This window comes from Piliocolobus tephrosceles, chromosome 14, assembly GCF_002776525.5.
Source record: "Piliocolobus tephrosceles isolate RC106 chromosome 14, ASM277652v3, whole genome shotgun sequence".
Classification (NCBI taxonomy): Eukaryota; Metazoa; Chordata; class Mammalia; order Primates; family Cercopithecidae; genus Piliocolobus; species Piliocolobus tephrosceles.
The window spans coordinates 18482518-18502611 of record NC_045447.1 but is presented as its reverse complement, the minus strand read 5'-3'; the positions used below and the strand labels follow the sequence as shown (position 1 = coordinate 18502611).

The window sequence follows — 20094 nt, the reverse complement described above, 5'->3', positions numbered from 1 at the left end:
CTTCTGGTGCCCACGGAACTGCACCTCTGGGCTCCTTAAACTTCTGGCGTCCACAGCCCTGCACCTCTGCGCTCCTTAAACTTCTGGCGCCCACAGCACTGCACCTCTGCCCTCCCTGAACTTCTGGCGCCCACGGCACTGCACCTCCATGCTCCTTAAACTTCTGGCGCCCATGGCACTGTACTTCCCAGCTCCTTAAACTTCTGGCGCCCACTGCACTGCACCTCCGTGCTCCTTAAACCTCGGGCGCCCAGGGCACTGCACCTCTGCCCTCCTTAAACTTCTGGCGCCCACAGCACTGTACTTCCCGGCTCCTTAAACTTCTGGTGCCCACTTCACTGCACTCCGCGCTCCTTAAACTTCTGGCACCCGTGGCACTGTACCTCCCCGCTCCTGCCTTGGTGTCCTGCAAATCTTCTTCCAGCATCTAGTCAGGTCGGAGTCACTCAGGAACTTTTCTGTTTGACTGCAACCTTCCTTGCTGGTTTATCCAAGTCACACACTTATGACTGTGAGAAGGGGACATACATGCTTAGCAGCCATCGAAACATGCCATCTTCCACTGAGTCTATGGCCAGGAGACAGAATCATCACTTGGGCTTAAGGAAACATTCCCAGTTGAACTGGACACCACTTATTAATTATGCAGCCGAACTGAAGAGAAGGAAACACTATACTAGCCTTTACAAAATGGGAGAAAAATCTCTCTCTTAGAATAATGCCCTTTTGACAAATGCTAATTCTTTAAAAACATAAATCCAATAAGCAACCACAAAAAAAAAAAGTGTGTATCTCTCGCCTAGCAGGTCCAATTTATAGAATCTGTATTAAGAAAAGCCCCCAAATAAGGGAACAGCTTCATGTTCACAGATATCCCCTGCAGCCTTGTTTACAATTGTGAGATCTGGAAATGGCTTAGATGTTCAGCGACAGGGGAACAGAAGGAAAACGGCAATTCAGCCACTCAATGGACTATTCTAAAGCCACTAAAAATGATGTTATGTAACAACATGTCAGAAAGCTTATGATAGAATGGTAAGTGAGAAAAATATGAAATTATCTCTCTACACAAATCATAAATATGACAAAAGACAAAAGAAAAACTAGATGCAGAGAGCAAAAGGCTGAAGACACAACCAAAAAAGATGATGGTGGGCTTACTGGGATGGCTCCAGGGAGCACTGTCCCACTTCAGGTAACCCACTAAGAGGGCACAATAAGCCCGAGGTCACAGGTCTACAGAGGAATAAGAAATAGAAGAAATGCTATGTTCTACATTAGAAATAGAACAAGGTTGGGGTGGTGGACAGGGTGAAGGGTGGAAAAAGAGGAGCAGGCGAGAGGGAGCAGAGGGAACTGCCTAGTGACAACAATAGGGACCTCAAGAGTTCCAGTTTAAATCATTTGGGTTGCTGCATTGTAAACTCCACTCTCCTTCTGGTTCCTCAATCAAGTCTGCACCAAAGCCTCATGGGAGTGGTCTCTGGGGATTCTCGGAAAGTCACTGAGTTACACGCTGAATGGATACAATACAGAATGAAGTGGCACTAGGGACAGGGAAACAATTTGTGGTGTGACCTAAATTTGGGAAAGGCAGAATGCAGAGCCAGAAATGACCAAGAAAAACCAAGGACTCAGAAACTCACAAAAACTGCAGAGAGATACAGCCAGCAATCCAAAGAAATTAGGTCTAGATGACACTGCTGGAGGACCCCAGCTGATACCTCAGTTATGCCACCAATGTGGACTTCAGGCTCTGGGTATGCCTTCTGTCTTCAAACTGGGCTCCTCTGAGTCCTGAGTGCCCTCAAGAAGCCTCAGAGACCACCACGGGATGAAGACACCATGCTTATCTCTTTCACACACCGCATGGGGCCACTGTGAAAATTTTCATCTGCTAACTCAGTCCATGGTCGGAGGCAGAACAAAGGTGTTATAGACTGAATGCTTGTGTCTCCAAAATTCCTATGTTGAAGCTCTAAGTCCCAATGTAATGGTACTAGGAAGTGGGGGCTTTGGGAGATGATAGGATCATGAGGGTAGAGCCCTCACAGTGAGATCAGTGCCCTCATAAAACAGACACCAGCTCTCTCATACAAAAACCTAGCCGAGCGAGGTGGCGGCTGCCTGTAGTCCCAGCTACTCGGGAGGCTGAGGCAGGAGAATGGCGTAAAAAACCCGGGAGGCGGAGCTTGCAGTGAGCTGAGATCCGGCCACTGCAGTCCAGCCTGGGCGACAGAGCGACACTCCATCTCAAAAATAAAAATAAAAATAAAAATAAATAAATAAATAAATAAAACAGACACCAGCTCTCTCACCTTCCTTCCTCCATGTAAGGATACAACCAGAAAATGGCAGTCTGCAACCTGGAAGGCCCTCACCAGAGCCCACTCATGCTGGCTGTACCCTGATCTTGGACTTCCTAGCCTTCAGAACTGTAAGAAATAAATTTCTGCTGTTTATAAGTCACCCATTCTATGGTGTTCTGTTATAACAATCCAACTAGACTAAGACAAAAGGCCGGACCCAATGGGCCATGGGTTACACTAAAGGAAAACAAAGTAGATTCCCATAATCACAAATGTTGTATTTATATAAAAATATCAGAACAGGGGGCTAGATGCTCTTGGGCAACTCAAAGGGGAAGAGTCTTTGAACCAACCCTGCCTAAGGATGACTTTGAAAGAAACAATAGGAAATTAACCAAATCTGCACTGACCTACAAGTTCAGTGACACACAGCCTGCAGGAAATGGCAAGTCATATATTAAGTTGTCATTTAAAAAATAAAAATGACTTTTCCCCAATTGCCAACCCTTTCAACAACCATAGCTTTCTCCAGTGATAAATGATACTCTGAATGACCAGCATTAGCCCTAATGGGATCTCCTTTCATCAGAGAAATATTCAAATGTCACCACACTCTGCTTACTAAGGTAAGATGGCAAACTATTGTTTTAATCAGGCCATGTTTAAAATGCTTAATGAAGCTTAGCTTACCTTCAGAAAAATTGTTCACCATAACTGAAGTCTTCTCAGTCTCATTATCTTGCTTCTGGTCTTGTGAGAAGAAGGACTTTTCAGACGTTTCATAATCAGAGAGCACATGAGAGGCTGACGGCTCAGGAGATTCAGGTAGAAGATGCTGGTAGGTTAAGTTGTCTTCCTCAATCCTTAACCATTGAGATTGAAAGATAAATCATCTCCCATGCTAAAATCCCAAGCCAGGACTATGACTTACGAATACTTATGATTACTTTACCCTTAGTAACTTCCCCATGTTTGCAACTTCAGTCAGACCTTTTATTTCTCTACAGCATTAAGCAATGACATTCTAAAAGCAAGAAAGGCTCGGTGGGCTTGAGTTTGGAGCCAACAAGGGGAAGCAGCGGGTTGTGCCTGTCCCACAGCCTGGTTTACAGGGGAGGGACCCAAGAGGACTTGGGTCAACGGTAGCTGTTTACCAAATAACCTCTCTATACCAAGCATTTGAGATTTTAGCTGGGCCTCACAGAAACCCTTTGAGGTAGGCATTACTATCCTCATTTAGAGTGGGGGAACTGGGGCTCATCATAAACTGGCCCACTGTCTCACGGCTTGGTGAGAGGCACAGTTTAGATTTCAACCAGGCCTGCCTGGCTCCAAGGCCCCCAGAAGAATGTGAGAGCCCAGCCCAAAACCATGAGGTGGCCTATGGATTTAAAAATCTCAAAACTCTCATGGTTTCCAAGCAGGTTTCAATATCATTATTCTTGCAATCATCTGGTTATTAACCTGTATTTCCCAAGGACCACCTAAGCCATGAGTAAAAAAAAAAAAAAAAAGCTGAATGCTGTGAAAAGGCCACATGAAGCTCCATTATAAACTCCTTAACTGATGCTTTTTTTTTCTCCCACATTTCCTATTACTTCTTGTCAGCAGCCACAGTCTCATTATTCATGAGCTAAGACAAGAGCAAAGACTCCAAAGCTGCAATGCATTCATTAACAGGTAAACACCTGATGCAACTTTGCCCAGACAGTGTGATGGATGCACAGGCTTGCTGCTGGCTTGCAGAAGTGCAGCATGGGCCAAGGGCACCCACTTAATTGGCTTAGAAGTGGCCCGTGTGAGTGCTAAACTACAGTTGAGAGAGGCAGAACAGAAGGCAAAAAACAAATCTGTCAGAAATGAAAAGGAGTGACACATTGGTTGAGGAGGCTAAAACAGGTTCTATCCCTCAATCCAACTCCTTCTGCAAGCAACCCCAGCAGTCTTCCTAAATGGCAAATGTGATCATGTCCAGTCCCGGCTTACCTTCCTTCGAAGACTCCCTACTTCCTACAGAATAGAGTTTGGACTTTTAACACACTTGAGGACCAGCCCAACAAGACCCAGCCTGCCTCTCCTGCTTTGACCCTCTATGTGCCAGCTACATGCTCAAAGGGACCGTGTCTCCTTTGCCTCAGGCATGGACACTCTCCTGACAGCCCCCAGCCCCTTCAACTCTCACCCTTTAGATCTCAGCTAAGAATGTCCCCACTCTGGGAAGCCTTCCTTGCCCTCTCTAAAGCATGCCAGTGGGATATGACCTATTATTACAAGAATGGAACTGGAGGATTGAACTGGCAGGGATCTCTAACAATATTGCAGTGGGAGAAGAGTCTTTCTTTTAAATTTGCAGAAGCCCTGATTAAAATGTCCTCCTGTGAGCTATGATACCTCTGTGCCTACTCGCTCTAATGATGCAAGTGCCCTTCATGATGTCAATAAAATCTACAAGTCTGCACCCTAGACTGGTCTCTATTTTATTCCCAGAAGCCCAAAGGACCACATCTTTAAAGCAGAGGAAAGCACACAGCAACATTAATAGCACTCAGAATCTTTAACAACTAAATAAAGGAGGGCAAGACCTTGGCATTTTCAGTTGGCCATAGAGACAAGCTAAGAAATTACACAATTCATTTATTCCATGAATATTTTCTGAACTTCAACTACATGCCAGCAACTTGGAGCTGGAGCAGGTAGAGATATTCAAGACACAGGCTTTGCCCTCAAAAGACAATGTGGAATAACAGGAAGAGGACACGCATTGGATGGAGTGTGACAGATTCAAGTTCAAATCCTAGCTCTGCCTCGTAATGGCAAGTATGCAGCTCTGACCCATGGCTTCCTCATCCTAACATAGTTACTTCAAACTTTATATGGTGAGAACTAGTAAATGTGAAATGCTTACAGCAGCAGCTCACACACACCAATACCTAATGAATACTAGCTAGCTCCTTTCCTCTTCCAAGGAATTCTGGGAATAGAAAGATAAATGTAGAAAGCATTACAATACCATGCGGTAAATGCTGTAATGTAATTATGTCCAAGTGCTACAGCAAGAATCATTGACGCTGGGATGTGGTGGAGAGGGAGGGTACTGGGGAAACCAGGTTCATTTACATTTGAACATGGGGTATATCGGGGAAGGAAAGCGAGGAGAACACGCAGGGAGAAGAGAACTGGGGTCAGACTGAGAAGGGCCTCAAATGCCAGGCTAAGGAGTCTGGAGTTTATCTTGCTGGTATCTGGGAGCCAACAAATGAATATGTCATCTGGTTCAAATCACCTGATAGAAATGACACAAGTGAATGAAATGAATGAATGAAGGCAACAGAACATATGGCATGAGCTCTTGGTTTTGTATGGCCACTGTCAGTTCCATAGATGTTTATACCTTATTTACAAGAAGCAGGAAACAAACAGAATGGGAAGGAGCCAAAATCTTTTAAAAGCTGGCAGGTAAATCAGACCTAAAAAGTCCTGGGAAGTCTTCTTAACAAATGCTACACACTCACCTCTCCATCAGTTCATTCTGGGTGTTCATTTCCACTCCAACTGATTTTCCTGGAAGCAGAAATAACATCAAGAAAGGAGGAGAAAAAAAAAAGTGTTTAAGTGTTCCCTAATAATTTCCTGCTCATACAGTTGAAGAAGCACTATTCCACTTGTTTAAACGCTCTATAACAATCCTGGATATTTAAAGTAGGATTACCAAGAGTACAGTTCAGACTATAGACTTCTCCTTTATCACTGCATTGACACTAGTTCTAGGTGACAGCACTGAATCTAAAAAGCAATCACGAGGCATTGCTGGTGCAGGTTCTTTTTCTTTCTCTCAAACTCTGATACTAACAGAATATATGCTCATTACAGAAAATGGGTAACAGAATCAAGAAAAGATCAATATCCTGGCACTCCCACAGCCAAGTTACTGGATTTCCTTCCATTCTTTTTTTCATGCATTTTGGCATGGAAGATACTATATTACAACATAATTTTTTCACTCAGTACGCTATTATAGCCATTTCTCTTACTAAATTTGCTTCCGAAACATCATTTTTAATGCCTGCACTAATATTCCACTGTAGGCATGCACTACCACAATTTTGCCAGTTCTCTATTTGACGCTTAGGTCATCTCCAAATTTTCACTTTTATAAACAAATGAAATAAGCATCTTTGTGCATACAGCTTTATCTGCATTTTAATTATTTCCTTAGGAAGGGTCTCAGAAGTAGGATTAAAACTAGGGAAGGGAGTACATGAGTACAGTTGAAAAACCCACTGTCTACAGCAGGGGAAATGATTTTTTTAAAATGACAAAAGAAAACAAAATATAGCTCAGAATGTAGCTGGGCAAAAGATGCTCTGCTCTCTTCCTGCATGTCATCATTTGCTGTTTGAAAGGAAGCACATGAGCCCAGATTTCAAAGAGACTAACAACTTTATTTTAAAAATACTTCAGAACCCTGGAAATTGCAGGCTGGGATGAGCTCTTTGAAGAAACTGATGCGTGGCTAAAGAAAAAAACAAACTCTTCTATAGTTGTACTTGAAAAATGAGACTATAATTAAACTGCACCCACACATGCAATTTTCAAAACTATTCCTAAAAGGAAAAGTTCTCAAACACCACAGTATAGAGGAAAAGATCACTGAATCCTTGCACATTTGCTTTAAGTCTAGAAGTTTCCACCTACAAACTCACAAGGCTGGCTGGCATGGCCACCCAGGTTCCCTACCACCCACCAGGCCGGCCACCTGGGCACCAAGAGTCAGTGCAACATGCTGAGTGGTGGAAAGTCACCTACCACGGCAGGGCACTGTCACCATCATAAATGAGTCACACAGGCCTGAGAGACCAGGCACCAGGGCCTGAGTATGGCTCTTTAACATCTGCTATCTCCTTCAGGCCTCACAATGATCCTATGAGCACGGTGTTAGTATCTCTGTTTTAAAGCAAAGAAGTGAAAATCCAGGAGGTTTAATGTTTCAACTCTCCCTTTGTCCGATCACACTCTCCCTTACTTTATTACATTTTATAGCTAAGCAAGAGAGATGGAGAGATCCTTATCTCTTAGTTACATCCTGGCCAAAAATGGCATGATATTTTGGCTTCTTAAAAGATAGATAGAGGTTGACAGGCCCTCATCAGTGGATGCTCTCAAAGACTCCACATTTCTGTCCTCTACAATCCTCCTCAAGGGGGAAATCCACACCTGACTGAGTCAGATTTCAAGACCTTTCCTGGAAGAACCAGTTTGTAAGACCATCCCTAATGGGTAGGGACAACTGTATGTTAAAAGAACAGCTTAGTCAACATTTTTCATCTCATACCTGCACTGGGCTGCTTACTAACATTTAGCAGATAACACCGACCCTACAGACCCTGAGAATGGACCGTCAGTGCCAGCCCAGCCTTCCAAAAAGCTTAGGACTTACTCAGGCACTAGCCAGGCAAAGTAACATGACATTCTGCTTCACATTCTCACTGTTTTTTTTTTTGTTTTTGTTTTTGTTTTTGAGATGCAGTCTTGGTCTGTCACCCAGGCTGGAGTGCAGTGGCACGATCTCGGCTTACTGCAACCTCCGCCTCCTGGGTTCAAGCAATTCTCATGCTTGAGCCTCCTGAGGAGCTGGGACTACAGGCACATGCCACCACACCCAGCTAATTTTTTTGTATTTTTAGTAGAGACGGGATTTCACCATGCTGGCCAGGCTCGTCTCAAACTCCTGGTCTCAAGTGATCCACCTGCCTTGGCCTCCCAAAGTGCTAGGATTACAGGCGTAAGCCCCTGAACCTGGCCACATTCACATTGTTCTTTAGTTGTGTATCTTCCTCAGGAACTTCACAGGGTGGGGACTCTTGGTTTGGGGCAGGCTTTAAGCATTCCAGGTCTCCTTATCTTAAACCCATCAAAAACCTCTCCTCCATTCCTAACCAAACCCATGATCACACCAGGAAGTGCCCTGATGCCACCAGCAGCATGAGTTTCCCCTTCAAATAAGAGACCCTTGAGGAGCTTGCAACAACTCAACAACAACTGTATTCCACCCATTCCCCTATTACTGTAACAGAGTTCTTTAAAACCAAGGGACAAATAGTTACTGTAGGATTCACAGGGAGATCACAACAACTAATGCACTGAATTTCTTGATAAAATGCCCCCACACAGGTAACAGGGTAATCTGTCTAGCGATTCAAAAGCTTAGAATGCATGTCATGAAAATGCTGCTCCCATCTCTCAGGCAAATCTTGTTGCTACGCCTAAGAGCTGTGTAGTATGAGGCAATAGGAGGACTTCATCTTTTCAAATAAAATACATCTAGTTATCCCATCCATAACTGAACAAGCAAGAGAAGACTATTATGCCAGACAAACTTATAACTGGTTGACCCAACTTCAGTTTCCTCTCTGCACTGATCCATTCTGTATAGTGCTACCACTTAAGAAGCCTCTTTTGAAACAGTACTTCCCAGCTCAAAATCCATCAGTCCTACAGAGTGAACTTCAAATCCCACAGCCTGGCATCTCCTACATGACCCAGATGTTTCTTCCTTTCCACCTCTCTGGTAATTGGTAGAAACTAATTCTATTCTATTTTAATATTTACAGTGCTCCTCCCAGGTGCCTATGCCAGACACTGAGGATACAGAAATGAATGAGGAGCTACCCTACCCTCATTGAGTTTACCTGAGTGGAAAGGGTGGACCCAAAAGACAATTACACTACAGTGCTGTGATAAGGGGCTGCAATGGATGCTGTGGGAAGGCACACAGAGGAGACAAACAGAATCTGGCCTGGACCATCAAGGAACATTTAGGGGAGGTGGCAATGGAGCCATATCTTTGATGGAGGGAAGAACTGCTTTATAAAGGTGGGAAGACACCAAGGGGCTCTGGGGAGGGCAGTTCCGGGGATTCTTAGGAGGAAAAACCCTCCATTTTCTCTGAAAGCCTGGATCACTCTGTTAACCATAACATGCATATCCCATTATTATTGTTGTCACAGTAAGCCAAAAAGTATCTGAGACAGATGTCAACCAGTTTTGAAGTTTCTTTTGCCAAGGTTATGGATCATGACAAGTGACACAGCCCCAGGAGGTCCTGAGAACATGTGCCCAAGGTGATTGGGTTACAGCTTGGTTTTATGTGTTTTAGGGAGACATAAGATACCAATCAATATATGTGAGGTATACACTGGTCTGGTCCAGAAAGGCAGGACAAATCAAAGTGGATGGCGGGCTTCCAGGTCATAGGTGGATTCAAACATTTATCTGATTGGCACTTGGTTGAGTTATTATCTAAAGACCTGGAATCAATAGAAAGGAGTGCCTGAATTAAGGTAAGGGGTTATGGAGACCAAGGTTTTTCTTATGTGGATGAAGTCCCGGAGGTGGCCACCTCCAGAGGCAAATGTTTCCTCTTCAGATCCTTAAAAGGTGCTGGACTCTCAGTCAATCTCTTCGGGATCAGAAAAAGACCTGGAAAGGGAAGGGGATTCTCTATAGAATGTAAGTGTTCCCTACAAGAGACAGCATTTCAGGGCCATTTCAAAACATATCAAAGAAACATATTTTGGGATAAAACACTTTGATTTCTTTCAGAGCCCTGCTATCTGTCATGTGATGCTACAATGGAGTCAGGTTAGAATTTGGTTTCTTATTGCTACAGAGTCTGTTCTGCCAGCCTAAGGATCTCTATTTTAATGTTAATACTGGTCAGTTGTTTGCCAACTCCAAAGGGAGGAGAGAATAATGAGGCATGACTGACCGCCCCCACTTTCCCATCAAGTTCTAAACTAGTTTTTCAGGTTTTGGTGGGTTCCCTTAGCTGCGGGAAGGGTCCACTCAGCCAGCTATAGGATTTACAATTTTAATTTTGGTTTACATACCTTCCTGAGCTCCCACTATTTGTCAAGCAGGACACCCTTTAAATCAGGAGTGTCTACTGGGTCTGTTGTTTGGCCAGAAATTTAAAAATGAATTTAAAAATTTAAAAATTTAAAAATTTTTGGCCAGAAATCAGGGTTGTCCAATCTTTTGGCCGCCCTGGGCCACACTGGAAGAAGAAGTGTCTTGGACCACACATAAAATACACTCACAACAGCCAATGAGCTTAAAAAAAAAAATCCATAATGTTTTAAGAAAGTTTACGAATTTGCATTGTGCCACATTCAACGCCGTTATGGGCTGCATGCAGCCGTGGGCCACTGGTTGGACAAGCTTAAATAATGTCATTTCATCCTCACAAACATCCCTACAGGACAGGTACTGCTATCCCCCACAGGAAATCTGGCCCTTCCAGGGGTAAACGACCCATAAAGCTGGGATCTGAACTGTAGTCTGTCTGACTTCAAAGGTCTTGTTCTTTCCAACCCAACATCCTTGTGACAGCCTCTATCACAAACTCAGATGTGAATATCAAGTGCAAGCTATAAACAAACCGAGGGTGGGAGGGGGTGGAAGGAATAAATTTTGCTTCCACTTCAGGTGAACAAAGAAAGTTTCCTGGAGGACAGGCAGAATTTCTCTAAATTTCTCTAAATGGAAAGGGAGTAAAAGTCTTACAGAAAAAAATAATGGTTTGAACAGAATCACGGAAGAGGGGAAATGCAAGGCCTGGCCCACAGAAATGTTTGACCAGTGCATCCAATTTGATAGGAGTGTGAGAAGCACAATATCATGGTGGTTAGGAGCGTAGACTGTGAAAGTGAACTACATGGACTCAAATTCAGACTCTGCTCTTCCTGTCTGACTTAGACCAAGTGAATTAACCTCTCTGTTCCTCACTTGTTAATAAATGAGGATAATAGATAATACTTCCTCTTAGGCTGAGAATAATGCCTGGCATATTGCAAGCACCCAATAAAGATCAGTCTTCCCCACTCCCTCATTGTTTCTCCTTCAGCTGCATCATTATCATCATTATCATCATCATCATCAGAAGGTGGTGGGCTGGCAAAGGCCCCTTCCAGACTGTGGAAGGCCTTGAGAAGAAACCAAGTTTCAGGTTCACTTCTATCAGCAGAGAACTGAGGCAAGCGTTTCCAGGAGCTATATTTGTTCATGTGGTGAGCTCACTGATCAAACTGTCTTCTTTGTACCTTTCCCAGTGTCAAACACAGCTTACTCAAAAATACCTGCAGACAAAATACCACCTGCCTTATTCATACAACAGCTCTTTGGAGGCACCAAGAACAAGGATACAGTGGAAACTCTGGCTACAACACCAGTTCCTGATCTATTTAGATCCCAGCCTTCTTGGGAATCTAAGTTATAGACCCTCACTCCAGAAAAATGTACATACTCACAAAATCTTGTGGGTTTCCAGATCCCTGGTGGGATCCCCAGTTCAATGGAGCCAAGGGAGAGTTCCCTTATAAGCATTAAGAAACCACACTACCATCCTACTTCTTGGAGCCTGCCAACCAAACATTATTAAAGAAATAGCAAGGATATGCAGAAAGATTCCAATACCGTGTTCTTTATAATAGCCCCAAAATGGGAACAATCTGAATGTTCATCTAATGGGGAATGATTAAATAAATTATGGTACGTTGACACAAAAGAATGCCCTGCAGCCACTAAAACTTACAATGTATATTTATTATCTACAACTGAACAAAGCGAGAGGATGCAAACAGACCCACTTCCATAAAAAATACACATATGAATAAAAAAGGTCTGGGCATATATACTCCAGGGTATTCAAGCTTTGTTGTGTGATGCAATTATAGGAGTATTTGCTTATCTTTTATTCCACAGTAAACATGTATTGCTTTCTATTAATTTTTTTAAAAGCTATATTTAAATTTTTAAGAACTCATGCTATGCAACTGCCTCAAATATAAAACTGTTTTATGATAAGCTTGTTTCATAATTCAAGAGCCAGACCTCTTGTATGAATCTAAGAAAGAGCTACCTCTGTGTTACACTTTAGTTCCTAAGAAAAGGAGTTGTGGTGAGGTTTCTGGGACTTTTATGCTTTTTGTAGGAGAAAATCAAGTTCTATGTTTGTGTTATCTGCTAAGCCTAAAATGCTTCATCTGCCTGCAGAACCCACAAAGAATAAGTAGGCTCTCCTTGGGCATGTCAAGGTAAACAACTAAAAAATAAATCAAGGGGAGTGGCTGGATGAGGGACGGAGGGCAGCTGGTGCCAGATGCACCCTCTCTCAGCTCTCCACTTCCTAGGGCCTAGAGTGAGGGCCTTCAAGAAGAAAAGAAGCCAACAAAAAATGACTTGGGCCTGGAAGATACGGCTTTATCATGAGGACTCAGATATTTCTCCACTAATAAAATGAAAACTAGCTTATTTAGAATACCCTTAGCTAGATGGAAGTAGGTTTTCATAAAGCTGGGAAAAGTCAGGTACTCCTATATACCCTGGTCCTCAAAAGTCCTGGGAACTGGTATTAGCAAAACCAGTCTACAACAGGTCTAAGCTGCTGGGCCCTTTGGAAAAGCTGGGGGAAAACATTCACTAGGCCCAGATGGGGAAACTACCCAATGTCCTATCCCAGAATTAAATGAACTATGTGGGCCATCATAAGCTATCTATTTTGTACATACGAAGACAAGAGGAACAGAGTCAAATCCTGGTTCCACCAAGTCAGTTGTGACTTTGAACAACAAACTCTTATTTGTTAAGTCTAAGTTCCTCACCTGGAAAACAGGCTGTTCTGAGGATTAAGCCCCAACTCACAACGAGTATAAATACTAGTAAGAACTCAGTACATAAGAACCATGCATTCAGCATTGAGGCAAGCAAGGCTTCACATCCATAATTTAATTCCTACAAAGACTCTACCAATTAGGTATTAGAATGCTAAGTTTACAGGTGAAGAAAGAAACTGAGGCAAGGAATTAAGTAAATTTCCTAACATACACAGCTTATAAGTGGGAAGCCAGAGCTCTAATCTGGCCAGCCCAGTTCCAATGACTGCATTCTTCACCACTAGGTCCATTTATTTAGATATATAAGGTTATATCTCTATGCCTCAGTTCATCATCTATAAAACTGAACTTAATACATTTTGCTTCCAAGGTCATGGTGAAGTTTAAATCAAATAACCTATATAATACCAACTATAATACAAGTAGCTCTAGTAGGAAAAGTTTTTTGTCCAGAGACCTGATTTGAATCCCAGCTCTGCCATTCACTCCATAAATGGTCACAGATGAGTTGCTCACCCTCAATGGGCCACACTCTCCACAGCTGTAACACTGGACTCACTGATTAATTTATTCATTCTCTCAGAATATGTGTTGCATGTCCACCATACACCAAACATTATCTATATCCTAGCACTACAGCAACAAACACAACAGACAAGATCCATGCACCTTTGTGGGACTTACCTTCTACAGGGAAGGCAGAATAATCAACATATAACATGCAAGATGGTTAAGATGGTTACGGGTAGTAAACACATAACATGCAAGATGGTTGTGGGTAGACCGGGGAAAATAATGCAGGGCAAGGCAAAAAGGGGAATGTCAGTGATAGGCAGGGGTGCCTCGCTATTTCATAAAGCGCTGTCAAAGAGCATCTCGCTGATATGATGACATTTGAGACAAGGCCTGAAGGGATCAGGGACACCAGAGAGAAGAGAAAGTGCAAATCCCCTGAAGGAGGAGCTGGCCTGGGCATGCTAGAAAAACTGCTAGAAAAACTGTAGCTGGGGTGGGGAAGCAGGAGAGGGTGGGGCACCAGGAGTAAGAAGAGAGCGCAGCCGGGGCAATGGTACAGGGCTTTGCAGGCCCTTATCTGGACTTTTACACTGAATAAAAAGGAAAGGCTTTGATTTGGGGGCAGAGATGGGACATGATCTGACTTACATTTTTAAAAGATTATTGATTACTGTGTGGAAATGCACTACAGTGAGGCAAGGATGGAAGCCCAGAGGCCAAACAGGAGAGGCCTGCAGCATCCAGGTGAGATAAGAGAAGTGAACTGAAGCGGTGGCAGCAATAAGGTCGTGAGGACTGATGGAAGACATGCAGAAGGCAGGGCTGCACAGAGGCAGCCAGGGAGGGAGAGGAGAACTGAACTCTCAGCGGCATCATCTGGAAGCCAAGTGAGCCAAGGAGGGAGGGATCAACACATTAAATACTGCTGCAGTCTGAGTAAGATGAATACTGAAAATTGATCCTTGGATTTGGCGAAGTGGAAGTTGTCAGTGTCGGGCAAACTGTTTCAGTGGAGGGGTTGAGATGACTGAGAGTCCAGTCCCAATGGGTTTAAGAGAGAAAGGGAACTGGAAAGCAATACTAATGGAGATAAAGGAAAAGGACAAAAATAATGACTTCACAGAGCAATTTAAAAGGATACAGTTTTGCCTCTGGAATCATATTCATGTTATGCATATTCAAAAAATTAAATCAATAAAAATAGGGTAAAAAAACTCTAAAATTGAATACAAATAAAAACAAATGAATCCAATTGTGTTTCAAATGACTAACCCAACAACGGCTGTACAAATAATGAAACCAAACAGCTTTTAAATTCAAGAACATACTATAGTATACTTTTAGCCTAAAAGTATACTGGAAGAGTTCCAGTTCAAGATTTGTTTATTAAAGTGGTTCTCTTTGTTTATTAAAGTGTTTCTCACTGTTTTTCACAGTGGAAAGGGTGGAGTAATTCTGTAACTATATGCATATATTACAGAATTGAGTAAATCAACAGATATGGTGATGTTGTCAGAGCCAGGGTTCTTACTGTTGGAGAAGGGAAGTAAAAATATGGAAGTGGGAAAAACAGGAAAGAACCCAGTGAGTTTGGACTGGAATTAAAGCCACCATTGTGAAGTAATGATTTTTTAAAAAAATAAATTATGCATTTACACACACACACGCACACAGCCTGCTAAAGGGCCCAGACACAATGGTACCCTCGTAGCAATGAACACACCTAGCACCAAATCTTGGTTGTTAAATATCATTCCTCATTAAAAGGAATCAAGGCTCTTGGAGAAATGGCTCATTCAGGGCAGGAGCAGTACAGGATGAGCATGGAAAATCTATTTTGTCCCAGAAAGTAAGGAAGTGCTCCCAAAAAGATGGAGACATGCCGAAAAACACTGCCACTTACCAAATCTGGGACAATATGAAATGAATGTCAGAATGGATAACAGTCCGTTGAATAAAATAAGAATCTTCAAGCCCATACTGATCATAAACAAATAAACAAGAAATATATTAATAAAAGGAGTTTAACAGATAACGTATCCTTCTAGTAAATGCCACCTAATACAAATGAAGAAGGAATGTGATTTAAAAAATGTTACTGTTAGAAAAAAACTGTCATAGTAACATTTGACTGGGACAAGAATCATCAATATATGGTAGAACTCATGGTAGAAGTTTGAAGAGGAAGAGAACACATACAGAGTTACAAAGTATCTTCTACAAATTACTCATTCATTACATAGGTTAATATAATTTACATTGGAGAAAACTCACAGACATTACCTTAAGAAGTGATCAAAGTTAATATCACCAAAAATGGGATTGATATTGTGTGCCTCCTTAAGAAAATACTGTAAGAGCAAAATAATATGTAGCATTCCTGCCAAAACTGCATAGCCAATCTAATCTAACCAATCTAATCTAATCATGAATTGAGTCTTAAGAACAGATAATCCCAAAGTGAGAGGCTAGCCTGAACTATTCAAGTATGTTCACATCATGAAAAGAAGACAGGGTGAGGAACTACTGCAGATTAAAGAAGACCAAAGACACATGACAACTAAATGTAATGTGGGGACTGGATCCTGGATCAGCATCAGGATCCAGAATAAAATGTCATAAAAGACATTATTGAATTAATTATAAAAATTCAACTATAGGTTGTATATTAGCTAATAGTATATGAGACAACACTGTTTCCGCTTGTGATAACAGTACCATGGTTAGGTAAGAGAATGTCCTTGGTCTGAGGAACCACACCCTGAATTATCTAGGGAGAAAGGAACATCATAGCATCAATCAATCCACTCTCCTAGGGCTCAGAAAGATAATAGCAGAGTGCGTGTGTGTACAGACGGGGAAAGATAAAACAAATGTGGCAAATGCTAACAACTGATGAAGCTGGGTGCAGAGTAAATGGGAGTTCTTTGCTGTAGTCTCAAAAAGAATTATTTTGAAAATTTTGCCTAGCACATAGCAAAGGTTTCTTTCTTCCTCTGGCCATCCTTAACTCTTCGATACACTTTTTAACTGATAAAAATTGTGCTTGGTTGATTGGATTTTTTTGGTTGCCAACATTTAAAACACACAAGTCTTCACCAAGAGAAAAAAAAAAAAAAAAAAAGGTCCCATCTTCTCTGGAAAATGTGTAAGATGCAAGAACTGGCAACCATGTGACCACTGCTGAGTGAGAGGCAGCATCTCCTGGCTGGCTTCACTCATGTATCTCACCAGTCCGGCCCCTGAGGTGTCTAAACTGGACTCCTGGTTTGTAACAGTGCCGACCACAAGCCACGTGGAAGTGGTCACTGGAAGGAAGCAGCAGCTAGTGTGGTTCTGCTGTCACCTCAGCAAGGCAGAGGGGTAAGAGATAAGTAAGGCCAAGGAGTTAGCTCCTTCTGCGCCCCTCCAAGAAGTCCCGGGTCAATTACTGATGTCTTAGGACTCGCGTACCTCACCCTACTTACCGTTGAGAAATAGCTTTTCCAATTTCTCCAGCAGCTCAGCACATTGATTCAGCTGTTCCCGGAAACCCTCGGCCACGCAGTAATCCACGTCGCTGGCCTGCAGCAACTCCTCAAATGCCTTAATCATGGTGTTCATGTGTTGACGGGAGATGACACAGATGCCATGGCCATCTTTAATCTGCTGCCGTTGAAGGGAGAGCTCCCTGGCTTGGGACTGAACTAATGAATCGTATCTGATAAAAGAGGGGAAAGAAAATACTTGGACCATTTTAGAATTGAATTTTTGTGACCTTAACACTAATTGGAAAAATGACAGAGTACAATTTTTAAAAGCCTGCAGCTGTACAAGTATATATACTTTTAGAAAAATTGAAACTGTACAAGGTCACCCCTTCTTTGATTTCACACAGCCAACAAATGCTGGAACAAAGATTCTTCTGCAACATTTGTAACCTTATAAAGCCCCCAATTAAAGTACAGATTGGCAAGGACTCAGGCGAACAATTAGTTTCCAAACACTCTTCAAACACACTATTCTGAATTGTAGAAAGGAGTGCCCCAAGGGTCAGAGGACCTACCAAAAATTCTCATGAAGTGTGACAAAGAAAGTCGACGGCAAGGAAAAAAAAGATAGGACTCTCTCCTCCTGAACGAAATGTCACTGAATAATCACAATGCTAATTACCATTTACTGAGGGTCTAGGACCTGTCAGTAACTGAATTCAGTACTTTATATGTTATCTGATCCTCTCAGTCTTCCAAAATGTATAAATGTCCCCTTTTACAGAAGAAGAAACTGATTGCAAAGCTAGTTAAGTGGTAAAGATTTTGGATTCAAACACGATTCTCACTTTGAAGATCATTATGCAATATTACCTTCTTACCACCATGTGCCATCTTTTCCTATGTGAGCCCATAAGAGGAAGGCACTGAGTAAGTACAAAGGTTAAGGGAAATGTGACTCACATAAACTGGCCACAATAACCTTGCTCCAGCGAGTAGCTTGGCAAAGATGTTGACACTTCAGTTCAACATACCTTCCTAGAAATGACAACACTACATGGGCTGGCAGTCGCCTTCAACAAAGAGTGTGCACATGCAGATTACATGATACCAGCATTAAAGGTAGGGGCCAGTATCATGTGAATACTGGAGTAACACGGGTAAACATGGGTAACTCATGAGCAACATGAGTAAACATGGGTACTGGAGTGGGATAATGTGGGCTTGAACCCTGCCAATGGCTTTGACCAGGTCTGTGAATATTCCCTGCCAAGTCACCACAGCTGCTTCGAGGCTCAGTTTCCTTACCTATAATAACTAGTTTAGGAACACCTCCTTCTCAGGTGATTTTGAGGATTAGATAAGAAAAGTGCCTAACCAGAGGCCTAAGACAACAGCCTTTCAATAATTACAAGCTTCCTTCAATCTCACTACTTGGGAAGTCTTGAAAAATTCATCCTGGCTCCTGACAATTCATAACAATGTGTTTGACTCAAATTAGTGACAAATGAAGGTCAGCTTTACAAATGATCCCATTTTTGCCATATCTCATGAAGCAAAACTGTATATATCTATGACCATAAAGCATTATCTTCGTGACCTAAGAATTCTTCTCTTTCAACACAGGCTTATTTCTCTAAGATGACCTTAAAGGATAAAGATATGGAAAATATTTCTATTCCTCCTACCTTGCCTAGACATCAGTTTTAGTTTCACAGCACAGCAAAAGCCAGTAAGAGTCCAGCAGTACACACTGCAGTTCAAGCAAAGGCTCTATCACTCACCAAGAGACTAGTATGAAACCTTTACCCTGAGTCCCCAACTCGAGGAGGGCGAAATCTGCCCTGCCAATTTCCAGAGGACACAAGACTCGTAACTGACGTTCACGTGTGTGGTCGCTGTTCCTCTTCTTTGTGGCCTCACCTCTCACTTTCTCCAAGGGACCTGGCTGCCTGAACCCCACCATAACACACTCTACCTATCACAGAGCAGCGTTCTCTTTTAGCTCATGGGCTCCCACCTAGTGGCAATACTGGGGGACTACAGGCTCAAATGGTGAGACCGCAGAGGTGGAATATACCTGGAAGGTGAGAGATCTCTGAACTTATTCTGCAGATTATGGATCTCACTGAAAAGTTCTATGTTCAAATTCTGCTCCTTCTGCAGCTCATATTCCTGTTCCTCCAGCTGCTGTTTGAAGTTCTCTAGCATCCTGCTGTCAATCATCTCTGGGGCCAGTGGATGGAGGATTTTCATGTGTTTCACATATCGTACTTGGTGCAAACCTGAAAAGGTCATTTCTTCCTCATCAGAACTACTCTTGGGCTTGCTCAAGCCATCCTGGGCCCCTTCCGTCCCACACAAAACTGTAATAATGGCCTCACTGCACTGGGAGTGCTTTTGAAGCTGAAATATGAAATTCTGGTAGCCTTCCAGCTCAGTTTCCAAGTCATGGATTTTCTGTTTTAAGTATTCTGTCTCATTTGAAGTATCAATGCTCTCTGACTGATCAGTCCCCATCACACTGACTTTAGCAGAAGGCTGACTCTTGGAACTCAAGTAAGTAGCTACTGAAGTTGGGCTCGGAACATCTTCAGGATTTTCTTTGCATGATGGCAAGCTGGCAAGGTCATCAGGTGGGCAAATCTCAGAGCCTAAAAATCAAAAACATTTATGTCAGTATCTCTTTTACTAAAATCCAACCCCTCTCTCCTTCCTCACAGCCATAGCCAAGCCAAGACCACTGCAGTGGCCTAACAAGCCTCCCTCAAAAAGGCCCTGGTATTTCCTAACACACTTCCCTCAAAAAGCCTCAGTCTTTCCTAACAAGCCTCCCTCAAAAAGCCCTAGTCTTTCCCTCTTACCCCTCAGTTGTCCTCTTCCTCAGAGTGACTGTTCTAAAAAGTAAATTTAACCGTGATAAACCCACATACACCCCCTCTAAAATTCATCGACATTCCCACTACCTACATGAGACCTTCCCACAATCTAGTTCCAGGCAACCTTTCCAGGAATATCTCTGGCACCACTATGGAGATTTCCTACAAAATTAACCATGATTCTCTGCACATGGCTTGCTGTTTCATGCCTCCATGCTTTTGCATGAGCCGTGCCCTCTGCCTGGAA

At 42.7% G+C, this 20094-nt stretch overlaps 1 protein-coding gene across 3 annotated transcripts in view; it reads right to left on the bottom strand.

Moving 5' to 3' along the window:
• CDK5RAP2 (CDK5 regulatory subunit associated protein 2) overlaps positions 1–20094 on the bottom strand; it is a 205825-nt gene that overhangs the window by 35612 nt on the left and 150119 nt on the right. For all 3 annotated transcript variants that reach the window (XM_023223670.1, XM_023223672.1, XM_023223671.1), the window contains 4 exons: positions 19049–19622; positions 16966–17198; positions 5822–5870; positions 3000–3172 (listed from right to left, as the gene is read on the bottom strand). In XM_023223670.1, the coding sequence (XP_023079438.1) occupies positions 3000–3172; positions 5822–5870; positions 16966–17198; positions 19049–19622 (1029 nt within the window). The remainder of the gene's footprint in view (positions 1–2999; positions 3173–5821; positions 5871–16965; positions 17199–19048; positions 19623–20094) is intronic.